Source organism: Stegodyphus dumicola, chromosome 6 (assembly GCF_044657685.1).
Source record: "Stegodyphus dumicola isolate Sdum_Otavi_A_Nest chromosome 6, ASM4465768v1".
NCBI classification, from domain to species: domain Eukaryota; kingdom Metazoa; phylum Arthropoda; class Arachnida; order Araneae; family Eresidae; genus Stegodyphus; species Stegodyphus dumicola.
In genome coordinates this window covers 219,645,419-219,659,240 of record NC_140773.1, presented here as the reverse complement: position 1 = coordinate 219,659,240, position 13,822 = coordinate 219,645,419, and the positions used below count along the sequence as shown (strand labels likewise).

Sequence of the window (13,822 nt, the reverse complement as noted above, 5' to 3'; positions counted from 1 at the left end):
ACATAATTGTTATGATTCTCCACTAAATACTCAGTATGTTTGTGCGCCTTGTTTGTCCTGTAAATATTAACTTAATTTTTTTAAAAAATATGTTACCTACGAGACTGTTTTCATGGATCTGTATGAAACAAAGTATATAATAATGTTACATTTAATCAGTTATGCGATGCAGTGATCATTATTTTCTGTTTCAAAATTTTACTGAGGTACAATATTAACACTTTGATTCACTTTTTAATTATTTGAGACTTATAGTTAGTTTAAAAACTTTTCTTTATAGTTAGAAAGATTTCCCTTCAGCAACCTATTGTTTCTCAAGGAAACTTAGGATCATCTATGAAAATAAAAAAGAGATTTACTAAGTGATACTTTTTTATTGTATTGTTTTCAGTAAATTCCTTTTTCTGGAATACTTAAATTTGATGTAAAGGAAGTGTCAAATAAATTATAATGTGATACATAATATATTCTGTTTGCAACATAATTTAAATAGGAAATGGTGCTGTTATAAACACAATATAACAAAATACAACCATTTTAGCTCTTTCAAGATTGCTATCTTTTGGAAATTTTGATAATTTTTATATATTTGCAAATTTATTAGTTTCCTGGCAAAATTTTTATGTAAGATGATGTGTAATTTTAGAACATATATTGCAATATGAAGCGTACATAAGTAGTAGAAAAATAGAAAGGAAACTTGAAATATGTTTTATGTATAAAATTATGTGAAGTGTTATAAATTAATTTGTAATTAAAAAAAATTTGAATTATGTTTTAGAATGCTGCTATGAAAATGAAGATTTAAGCTTCAGTAACACTTTTTTTTTTTTTTTTTTTTTTGTTAAAAGTTTATTAAATAATTTCAAAAAAGTGTAGTCCCAAAATGCAGCTGGCAATAAAATTGCTGAGTGTGATTATTATATGAGACTGTAGTTGAATCAGCTGTAGTTTGCCGTGGTAACAGACAAAAAAAAAAATATAGAAAACAATCTGAAGGCTTTCAGATTTTATATTATGCCCAAGAGGTCGTATGTTTAACGTTTGTGTGTTACCGTTATTTATTAAATATCATGTTCTTTGCACTTAAACCATAAAATTCAATTCAACAGCAATATCACAAAATATTCAAAAATGCATGTTTTTAGAATTTCTGATACACAGTCTCCTATGATGGAGATAAAAATGTTTTTTTTTTCCCCCGTACAGTATTGCCATTGCTTGCTTTGAAATCATTTAGTTTCTTAATAAATGCTGTATGAAATATGAACCAGATAATAAAACAAATTCCAAATGTGGGTTCCCAGATGCCCATATTCGCGTGGAAATGTACCTTATTAAAAATTTGATGTCTCTAGGTGTCGTTTTATCACAATGCGAGAAACATACATACATTTATGTAGATTCTTCTGGTAGCAACAATTTAAAAAGTGATTCGCCATTTATAGTGAATCAACGCAGAACGCTAAAATGAAAATTGCCCTTCTGGGCAAATTACCCCTTTAGGCTAAAAATATTGATTAATACTAAATTTTGAATAAAAGTAGTTTTTTATATTCATAAATGAAAACTTAATATTTAATAGGGAAATTAAAAGCTGTGCACATACATTTCCCTTGAAACTGTGATATCTGCACCGGGGAATTTTTTATGAAATTGCCCCAGGGAATAGAAATTTTTTATAATTTAAATCTGAAGGTACCTCTTGTTTAGAAAATTATCACAGTTCAACTCAAAATAGGTACATAATGTATTAATAAAAATAGGTACATAACCAGAGTCGTAGCTAGGGTTTTCAGCGCCCAGGGACATCTGAAGATTTCGAGCCCCATACTGCTTGCCAAGGATGGAAAACATTTAATTTTAAAATGTCCTAACATCAGTTTGGCGCCCCTTGGATTCTGCGCCCGGGGACAGATGCCCCCCTCTAGCTACGCCCCTGTACGTAATGTATTCCACTTTAGTAGAAGTCACCAAATTATCAGGATAGACCAAATTCTGGCAACTAATTTTTCATTTTTAACAAGCAGTGTCGCCATTTTTATATGTATTCATTCTGTTTTCCAAGTTCAAACAGATTTTTATAGACAAGTACTGATAGTTTTTATCTTAAACTGGATTTTAAGATATGTGCTTGTGGGATTTGCCTGTCACTGAAGAACCTGCAGTAAAATTTTTGCAGGAATACAATATTTTCTTACAAAATCACTAAAGAAAATGATTGCGTGGAGCATTGATATAATCGGACTAATTACTTTCTTAAGGTGACTGTCATAAAATTTCCACTAGCGTAAAGGAAATAAAATCTGTTAATAGGTTAATGCATTGATTTTCAGAATAAAGAACTAATTAAAGCTTAAATTACATATGTATGTAATAAATAATTTTTAGCAACTCTTAAATCATTATTTTGTATGTGTAAAAAATCACAAAACTATGTGAAGGTGGTAATATTAGTACATAAATACTCCTCTGAAGAATGTATGCAAGAGAGTGGGAAAAGGGTAAAAGAGAGTACCCTATATTATTGAATTAAAATATGTGTATTTCTTTGAATGTGGTAAGGGAAATGCAAGGTGCTATAGGAAATCATTTAATCACAAGATCTGTTCATTCAATGTGAATATTAATTTCCAGTCTAATTTGTCCAAAACAAATCCGCGGCCTTTCAGTTTGGAATAATATAGTTCCCCTTCCCAGTCTTTTTAGTTATGTGAGAGCATAATTTTATATTAAGTGTTTAAACTTGGAGGAAAGAGTTGAAGTAATCAATCTCTGAACCTGCATGGGGTTTTACTAAGAAAGCAAAAATGTTTCCCAAAATTGCCATGAGAAAGGTGTGATTTTAATATTTATGCTTCCACTGGCTAAAATGCTCCTATTATTTTATATCTGGATTTATGTATTTCTATTATATTCTCTTAATTACTTGGAGATATTTCAAGATGCATGTATATACACTTTCTTTAAGACATCACAAAAAATATTCATATAAGTTGTATATATATGGCCTTGCTGGTCGGAAGGTTAATAAAGCAATGAAAAAATTGAGAGGCAGAGCAATATCTTATTGCAAATGGAAATTACAGATTTTGATACTTCTTTATTAATTGGGTGCAAAATGATTAGAAACAGTGAATGTGGTAAATTATCAGATGTGATACTCTTCTTATATTAAGAAACTAATAAATCGTGTTTGGTCAGAAAAAATTTCTACCTTTATGAAATTGCATTTTATAATTGATTGAAGTGCTTATTTGAAGAAAGATAAAGAAATAATATAAGTAATAAATTCCGTAGCCTATCTTGGGATTAAAACATAGCTGCATTGATTGTGAGTTAACATAGTGGAGAAGAACTTTTCAGACGTGGCATAGATATAACACATTATTTTATTATATTATTTGTACAGCTAGTTCTGGGGACACATATTCATGTTTACACATTGTCATTATGGATGCGATAAGCACCCCACAAGTTTATATAACTGATCAGATTTCGAGACGATAGATGAAGTGGAAAAATGGGCAACACACATTAGCACAGCAAGAGGAAGGCAGGAAAATTAGTACACATTTCAGCAAAGGGGTATTTATAGAGTTGATTTCTTTGTTTAAATTTTGAATGGTAATTGGAAAAGAGCTGACCACATTGCAGAATTAATAAGATGACATAATGCGGATTGGTTCTCATGTGATGCACTGTAGATTCATAAATTATTCTACTGTTTACATCCTGAGTTGAATGTTAGTAGTTTTTAAGACAGGAACAGGATGTAGCTGATTAAAATGAGGAATTAAAAGGACTATTGCTAAATTTAAGTTAGTAGTTTTCTTTCATATTTTATATCTCACATATATATAATAAATATTAACATTTTGTAAGTAACACATTTTCTAGTTTAAAAAATTTTTCTTTTGCATAAAACCATGCAGATATTACATCGAGAAATTTAAATAGTGTAATAAAGATATCACAAAATAAATAATTTTGATTTTAATTGAGGTCTAAAAATTTTGTTAAGTATCAAAAACAGTAAACTTTCACTTTCGATAGGTTAAATGCAGATAAAAAGATGGTATTTTTAAAGTAAAGGGGAAGAAAAAGGTACTCGACTGAAAGGGTATTCAAAATTTAAGAACTGATGGTTCTCAAGTTGCTTTAATATTCAGAATTTTTGTAAATATTTTAAAATTTTGTATAATTACGAGATTTAGGTTTTCTTTTTATTATTTATTTATTTTCTTTTTAGGTTTTTTTTCTTTTCATGATCTGCTATGAAATTGGAATCTGTGCAGAATTGTTTCATCAAGCTTATTCAAATTTGTGGCAAAAATGGTTTTTTGAATATTGGGAGAACAGATAGTTCAACAGCTATTTGCTATGGGCCTTTAGGTTCATTATTGAAACGAAATGTATTTAGAGAATGGTATGATGCATTTACAGAATTCTTAAGTTTTAAATGATCTTATTTTTTTATTTTTTTAGTTTTAATTTCCATATTTTACTGCCATCTCATAAGATTTGAAAATTAAATAGTAGTATTTTTATTTTTAAAGTAATAATTACTTTTAAAATAAGATAAAATTCTAAAATTAGATTAAATTAGTCTAAAATTAGATAAAATTCAGGTTATAAATTATCATCTCGCAAGATGGAAAACAGTCATACTATTTCTATGATTCTACAAAAGACTTAAACCTTGTACTCCTGTGTCCATAAACATTTTGAAACTTCTGATCTTTTTAAACTTTTAAAAAATATTGTTAATTTCATTTATCTCTAATTGTGATAAAAGACATTGTTATTCTTTAGCCATGTATTAATCACCAGACTTTCTAATGGCTCCAAACTTTCCAACTTCTGGTGTATTATGATTTACATATTTTAAAAATTCTTTATGCATTAAAATTGAAGAGGCAGTCATTCAGACTATCTTTATTGGATATATTTTGTTTTTGAGGAAAATAAGTACTATTAACTGCCGTTATTAACTTAGGAAATCATCTTTAATCTTAATCTTACTGAAGTTTTTTGTGTGTTAATTTCTGTTTAATTTTGCTTTCATTGTTTTGGCTGAATGCACATTGGCAAGAATGGTTTAACTTACCATTTACAAATTCCATTTATCCTTGCTTCATTTTTTTTTTTTTTTTTTTAATCTTGAAAGTGAATCTGTCAACTTTCATCCTTCCCACCAATGACTGGGCAGATACAAGATTTTGCCCATTTGTAACATGAATATAAGTAAGCTTTTCTTAGCAAATCCTCCATGAAATTAACCTTATAGTTGGACAAATTTTCCTCTTCTACTTTGCTTTAATTAATTAATCTAACTCAACTTCCTCATCTATTGTTTTTGAATTTCTAATAATATGCAGTGTATCGAATTTTTGTATTATTGTTTTTAAAAGCCTTTTTCTGTTTGCTTTTTATGTTAACGATATCCTTTATTTTTCAGTGTCAAAAAAGGCATTCACTTACCAGTTATCAATTTGTCGGATCCTATCGTTAGTGTTTCACTTCAGAGTGAAGCTATCTGTTTCCATTCTTTGACATTCTAATTACACACAGCATATTTAATTTAGGCAATTCTGTTTATTGCAATTATTTATCAGTTTGCTTTTCTGATGCCAAATATTAAGTCACTTAAAACAGGCAAATCGACAACCTTGTATTCGACGTAGATTTTGTAAAATCCCAATCGATTTTGAGGGCAAAATGGGTCCCTCTTCATCAATTCGCCTGTTTTATTTTCCATGTCGGTATGTTTCCCTTGCGTCTTAAGTCACTTATTTAAACAAAAAAAATTATGTTTCTGCATTTTAAGTTTTTCATGTCCTTTATATTTGTTCTTTTCAATATTCTTGCTCAGAAACTTAATTATTTAAAACCTGTTGTTATTAACAGATGTTGTTCTTCAATTATCGATAAAGATTTTAAGCTTTTTTCTTTGCATTGTAAACAACAGTTTTTTCTCTTATATATATATATTTTTTTTTTCTTTTTTTTTTTTTTTTTGTAGAAATGCTTACTATTATTTTTTTATTTAAACAATCACTATATACAGTACAAAGTTTGTAATCCGCACATCCATTATCCGGAATGATCTATAATCCGGACCTCAAAGCCACAAACTTTTTTTTTTACGCATGCGTGTAATGCGTTTACACATGCACGTTTAATGTTACGCATGTGCATTTAGCACAAAAAATGAAGCAACTTGAACAACTTACATTGAAAGAAATGTTTAATAAAGTAAACAAATAAATATTAAGCTTTTTTTTTTTTTTTGCAAATTTTTATACCCTTTAGATCATAATTGCTCTTTATTTCATAAATTATGGTTTCATATTTTTAACTGTATAATTTCTGCATGCCGTATTACCAGATTTAAATTGATGATCTATAATCCGGAAAAACCCTTAATCCGGAATCGCCGAAGTCCCGACGAGTCCGGATTACGGACTTTGTATTATATTACATTGTGTGATTGTCATGTGATTTGGCAACTACCAAATGAAGCAACAATATGATTAAATTCTCCCAAAACAAAAGTATCATTTATACCAAAAGCCTTTGGAAAAGCATTAATGCAATGCTATTTTACTCTTACTGGCACTACAAAATGGTGTTGCAATAAAATATTGTGTTTCAAATGGAAAGGTTTAAAGAACAGATGTTAGTTTAGAGGTTTGCACATTCCGTTCCTGATCACAAGTGTGATATGAATACAAGTTAGTATCCCTTAAAAAGTCTCCTACAAAGGCTACTAAAATTTATAATATAATCATCATAAAATACCAAATTTTATGATGATGATAATAATAGCTGAAGATTTCTGAATGTTAGAAGTAAAAGGTGAAATTCTGTAACTGATGGAATATGTGAAGCCATGCTAAATGAAGATGATATAACTGAAATCTTGCAGCATGTTAACAATACCCTGATAATCAATTAACCGAATGGCAAAAGCTATAATAAGGTTTTAAATCAGGTAAAATTTTGCACTTTTGGTCTCAAATGGCTTTATAATTTCATTGAGTGGTAAGCCAAACACAGTCTTTCTTTGGACAGAATATATCTTTCTTGAAGAAATATGATAGCCACTTTTATCTTTTATCAAATCCCAAATCATGAAATCTTTTTTAGTGTAACTGGGAGGGGGAATATGATTAGATGAAAAATGTGGTTGCCTCAGGAAAGAAGTCAAATCAAACTGGTACTGTGTGGTGTCAAAGAAATATGCAAAAGCAAAAAATGTGTCAATTATGACTTGAACTGTGAAATTTTCTGTTGATGAAATATGTAAATAAATGCAAAAAATGGTGAATAAAGGTGATGTAACTACTGTAGTCTTCATTGCAATGAAAATGCCTCAATCATCAATCAATGCATGGCAAAATCTGTAGTGTGGTTTTAAATCCAGAAAATTGATACTGTTGGGTTAGGAAAGTGGCAAAGAGGTTGTTGAGTATAAAAGATTTATCTTCACTATTCAGTGGTAATTTTTTTATTCAGCAGTTATAAAGGTTGAATATTAAAACTTTTTAACTGTTCAAGAATTTTTTTTTTTTTTTGTTTGTTAAATGTTAGTTTTTTTTTTCCCTATGTTATAAAAATGCTTCAATATTTTACAAATAACTATTTAATATTTTTAATTTTATAATTTCTACATGTCATTTAACAAGATTTAAATTAATACCCTAAAATCTGGAATTGCTAAAGTCATATGATTCAGGATTTCAGATTTTGTACTATGTTGGAGGTAAATAATTTTTGGTTGCTTAATTATTCTTCTAATCCCCCACTTCTTTGAAAATATATTACATCATTTTCACTTTTTAAATTAGAGTTCTTATAAACCTCGAATTTTGGCCTATTGTATCAACTGCATTTAATAAAGTAAGTTGTGAATAATATAGTAATTAATAGAGACTGGTTCATTTGCATGCTGTTGTACTTGGGTTCAGTTTATGGATAAGTCATGGGCATTTATAAATGTAGTAACTTAGGGCCTATTACTTAAAACCTTATTATAGTGTCATCAGGAGGACAGGTACTTAAAAACTTTTGAGTCTGAAATCCTGTTATGAAATAAGTGGTATGAATAAAAGGAGTATGAGATGTTAGATTCCACTGCTTGATTACTGTCACTTAAAAATGTTTGGAGTCTAGGCAGGTAGTTCTTGTGTGCTATGCCTAAATTAAATAACCCCATCTAGAATATCATTGATGAATGATTTTTTTTTATTTTAGTCCTCTTTTTAAAATTTTTAAAAACTATTTCATTATTTCTGAGAAAGTAAGTACCATTTGGGTATTAAAAATATTAGCAATTTGTTTTCATTTGTATTTTATTACTGAAAAATCTACATACATTAAACTACTTTTTGACATATTCACCATGCAAGTTAAGGCATATGTTATATCTTGGCATTAATTGCAACATATCAGCTACATAGGATTTGGCCACCTGCAGTCTAAATCAGTTCTGGATGTTTACTTCGATCTCATCATCACTTGTTAAAGTGCTGCCCGGGAAGAAATTTCTTGAGATGACAGAGTAAGTGAAGTTGGATGGAGCTAGATCCAGACTATAAGAAGTGATGAAAGAATTGTTCCCAACAAAATGAATCAAGCAACTTCATTGTTGCACATGTGGTATTCGGTCACACTTTGTCATGCACAAACACAATACCAGAAGTCAAGTAGTCCATGCCTTTTGTTCTGTATTATGCATTGTAACTTCTGTGCTTCACAATAAGTTATACATAGGGTATTAAAACATTTTTGTAATGATTTTGCAAAGATTTATATATAAACAAACCTTAGAATTTTATTATCTAATATGTTCATTCTGATAGCCCTTTTGGTGAACTGTCATACTACATCTCGATTTCCAAGATAAAAGTCCTTTTCTTAAAACATCAAGGTTGATTTTATTCCACTTCTCCTTCACAATCTTCCAGGGTTCATCCAGCATTTTGGGATGCTGCTTATAAGCAGCTTGTTTTAAAAGTCCAAATGCACAGTAGTCTATAGGAGACACATCAGGAGACTTGGGTAGGATGCACGTAAAGGGAATACCTTCAATTTCGATTTTATTTCTTATTTTTTTTTTAAAATAGAGCACTAGATTTAGAGGTATGGCTCGAAGCCATATCCCGATGGAATGTAACATAGTGAAGATTGCTTGGATAAAGAGATGGAATTTCTTCTTTAAAAATAGCTGTTAAAACACATTTTTGATAGTGAACTGAATTAATTTTGACTTTTTTTTTTTACTTTCCTTATTTTAATTTTTCCGTTAAAAGAGAATCCGTTCATAACCATAAAATCGTAAAAAAAAAAAAAAAACTTTCCTTGTTTTCTCTGAATCAACATATTAAGTCTTTTTCTAACCAGTATGCTGCTATTCCAGTGACTGTCATTACGTTTCAGATATCTCATAACAAATCCATGTTTCATCAACTGTGGCAGTCCTTTTCAAAATATCATTTCCTTCTCTTACATAATGCTGCGGGAACTCCAAGTTGCTCCCATATCTTTTAATTTTTGAATGTCCCTTAGTGTTTACGGTACACATTGCAAACACAGTTTTCTGTACTGCTGATGTTCAATCACAATTTTGTGTAATAAAGATTGTGAAATGTTTCGAAAATGCAGTTAACAAATTAGAAATGGTGAATCTCTTATGGAAATGAACTTTTTTGTAAATACGGCGCACCAATACTTCGATGCTCAATGGCAGATGTCCATTTCACTATTGTGGACGTTTTCCTTTCTTATGTCAAACATCCTAACCGACTTTCGCACCGTATCTTCATTCATCATGTTTTGTATGTAAGCTTCACTTATCTGTTGATAAATTTCACAAGGTCAAATATTTCTTGCATTCAACAACTTGATAATAGCTCTTATTTTACAGCTGGTAAGCCAATCAGTTGTTTTAACATGACAGTAACAAAATAGATACACTAATTTGTTTTCAAATTGAACAACGTAACTGCGATGTGTGCACGACCTTTGAGCTGTCAGATGTATGGGAGATATGTGGAAACGATACTTACTTTCTGGATCAGCTTTGTATTAAGTATTACATTTTTATAACAAGGTTTAATGTTATCTGACTCCTTGCTTTTAGGTTATAAATTTTTGTTTTTTTGCTTATATAAGACAATTTTAAAAGCAAAGTTTCTGCTTAGTACTATTTTTAAAATTATTTTTATTTAATTTATATGATATTGAAGATATTAGGAAGAATTATGGGATTCACTTCAAATTATTTTCAATATGTACTTGAACTAGCAGGCTCTGTTGTGAATTCAAGAATTTTAATTTTTAACTTCTTTTTTTTTTTTTTTTTTTTTTTACAGTTTCTAAAAACATTTTTTTTTTTTTGACAAGCACTGATGTCAAGTCAGTTCATTTATACTTTTTGTTACTTCCTAGTCAAATGTTTACATTATCAAAATGTGTGCAAAGATGTAGATGATTATTAGAGATAGATTATTATCAGCTTCCTTTAATGTCTCCTTTTTGGCTTAAACTTCAAATTTTTAAAATAGTGCTATATGTTTTAAGTAATTTTATCCTTATCTAATTTCATCTCTCCACTTTGAAAATGTAACCTTAAATGTATTCTTATCACCATTTTTATCTCGTATTTAAATAAATATTCCTGTTACAGAAAAGTGTTGTAATTTTCTTAAACGCATTGATGTCTTAAGATAATAAACAGCTGAACTATAGTTTGAAGCATCTAAAATCTTCATAGGTTAAAAAAGTGTATTTGCCTCAAATGTTGCTGTATTGGAATTCTCTGCTAGAATATGTATAGATTATATTAATGATTGAATTCCAAGCCCTAACATAATTTTAATGTTATTTGATAAGAAGTGCATGAAAGTACGTACATTAACACTGTTATTAGCAATAAAATTTGGTCAGGGTTAAAAAAAAGTGTTTTGTAATAATGATTACTCTTATTATAAAGATATACAGGTAACCCTCGTATAACATGGTAGATAGGTTCCTAGAAAATGCCGTGTTGTATGAGACCCAGAGCCATTATAAAAAGGGGGGTTACGTTCCGGAAACTTGTTAAAAACTTGGGTAGGATGCACATAAAATTTTTTTTTAACTATACATAAACAACTTAATTTTTATTAAAAATATATATGTATGTACAACACGAAACAAAAAAATTACATATTTTAATCTAACACAACTTATCAGGTCTTCTTACTTACTTCTTACCAGGTCATTTTAAATTTCTCAATATAGAGCTAGACATTTTTGCAGCTCCCTTTTGAATTTTCGACTTATTTCAGGTGAAGGGTCTGCACTTAAGAAAAATAACTCAACATTTTCAGCTAAGCATAGGCCTTCTTTTAATTTTTTTAATGTTAAATTATTAACTTCACAATCTTCATCAGTGGTAGTGTCTTCAGACTCAATTTGATTTACAGCTTCTGAGAAAGAATGTTAGTTTTTCAGTTTGCGACGTAGTTAGTAGTGAATCATCGATGCAATCCAGGTTGCTTTGTAAATAAAATGATTATTTTTGTAGATTGTTGAAGTATTTAGCTTCATTTAGAATTAGATCAACCTTTCGCGATATGCTCTTCTTATGTAATATGTTTTAAAGGTATAAATAATACCTTGATCTAGTGGTTGGAGTAATGAAGTAGTATTAGGTGGTAGGAACAGTATTTTGACATTGAGATGGTTCAAATCTTGTGGGTGACATGGAGCATTATCTAATATTAATACATGCCTTAACCCTTATACCGGTGCCCTAAGGGTACTGGTATATAATATTAATACGTAATATATACCGGTTGTTTGTCAATTTTTTAACCTCCGAAAAAATGCTAATTTCTCTACACCAAAAGCTATAATCGTAAGTTTCTAGTGTTTCCTTGCGATTCTAAATGGCAGCACCACCCTATGAATGCTCAATATTTTGCAGTTGTGAAATTAATATACCTCGTTCCAAGGTATCATGTTTGAAGATTGATAAATTCTATTGGAGGGAAAGAAAAAATTCAAAATCTGTAAATATATGACATACACGTTTAACCTTTTATATTTTATTCATTTCAATCAAAACTGATAATTAAAAGAAGATTATGTATGCATTTTTAATATCTGTATATACACCCCTACTGAGGGTACCTTGCCAATAGATGGCAGCACCAGGCTTCTCCTTCTCTACTCTGTGAGATGACAGCATTTCTTTACATTATAATAGTTTATGATGTAATAATTTGCTTATGATTAACTTACAAGTTGTTTAAAATTCAGTATTATGTTCATGAAGGGATGGGAAGTTTACTGACTCTGCACTAGGTCTTTGAATACAAGTATATTTGTTTCTTTTTATTCTTTTTTTTTTTTTTACCCCGCTTGGTTTCATTCGTCTCTATTTAGCTAAAATTTTAACTTCAGCAGTTCACCCTTTCCCAAGAGAAAGACTCATCTAATTCAAAATTGCTGTCTGGGTTCAAAATTTTACACAATTGTAGGGGTTAAATGGGGCATGTTAGTCCCCAAAAGACACCTGTTGCTTCGTGTTTTCCAAAATCCTAGAATCCAAGGAAAATGAAAGGAGGTGATTGACAACTGATTTGTCATTCGGGAGTCACGCCTTCTTCCCTTTGTGTGGTGTGATAAGATCACACAAAGAGAAAGCTTACTTAAAAATACGGGAAATGGAAGTGCACTTAAGATCCATCTCTTAGTGCAATCACAAAAACTGGTGATTTGAAAGCATGCTTTTATTCTTATCATCTTTGTTAATTTCAGATGAAAGACTAGGGAATGCAAGAGAAATTTAGGGTTAGGTTGTTTTTGAAATAAATTTCACAGTTCATGAAATGAGGGAAAATATTTCTAAGGCTTGTTTTAGATGCAAACTAGAATTTATCCAAAAGTTGAAAAAGACTCCCTAGGAGGCTAAAGGGGTTGAAAAGCGATATAAGAGCTTTGAGGTGTATAAAATAATAAAGTTGTTTAACGGCTTTTCTTCCTGAACAAAAAGGTATACAGTCAAAAGTCGTTAATTCGGACACCCATAATCCGGAATGATCTATAATCCCTGTAGTATTATAACTATTATAAGCTAAAAACTTTCTGCACATGCGCCGCGTTGGCACATGTGCACAGGCATTTTACGCGTGCACGTTAGACCTTGACTACTGCGCATATGCGTGTGCGCAAGTGCAGAATACGTTTTTGCCTGCGCGTTTGATGTATAACGGACGGTGTAAGCTAAAATTATCTAATTATCTATTTCAGTTAATGTTAATGATTGCGTTGTTCCTTAATTTTCGAATTGGATCCCACTTATTATTTTTTGCAGACTGTAAGAGCAATTTTATAAAAGTAAACTTGAAATTTCGATTATGTCAAATAGAATTTCCGATGCTGGAACTTCCAAAGGATCTACAAAACGAAAGTATGTTTCGATGTCCAACAAACAAAAAGTGGAATTGCTGCAAAAAATGGATATAGACATGAAGAATGTGACAGAGAGGTTAGTGAAAACGAAAAAATTTCGATTGACAAGTTAATCGGTATTCTCGGCACAGCAATTAACGGAACTTGAACAGCGGAACTTTAACTGAACAAGAAATTATGTCTTTTTATAGAATTAAAGAGAAAGTATTATCCCATAAAATGAAGCAACTTAAACAACTTACATTGAGAGAAATGTTAAATAAAGTAAACAAATAAATATTAAGCTTTTTTTTTTTTTTTTTTTTTTTTGTAAATTTTGATACCCTTTAGATCATAATTGTTCTTTATTTCATAA

The 13,822-nt window shown here is 30.0% G+C and overlaps 1 protein-coding gene across 6 annotated transcripts in view; it reads left to right on the top strand.

Moving 5' to 3' along the window:
- PolG2 (DNA polymerase subunit gamma-2, mitochondrial) overlaps window positions 1–13,822 on the top strand; it is a 51,416-nt gene that overhangs the window by 1,349 nt on the left and 36,245 nt on the right. For 5 of the 6 annotated variants that reach the window (XM_035367903.2, XM_035367900.2, XM_035367898.2 and 2 more), the window contains exon 2: window positions 4,253–4,429. In XM_035367903.2, the coding sequence (XP_035223794.1) occupies window positions 4,278–4,429 (152 nt within the window). In that variant the 5' untranslated portion in view covers window positions 4,253–4,277. Of the gene's footprint in view, window positions 1–58; window positions 207–4,252; window positions 4,430–13,822 lie in introns of those variants that run through there. The other variant, XM_035367901.2, reaches the window with a different exon arrangement.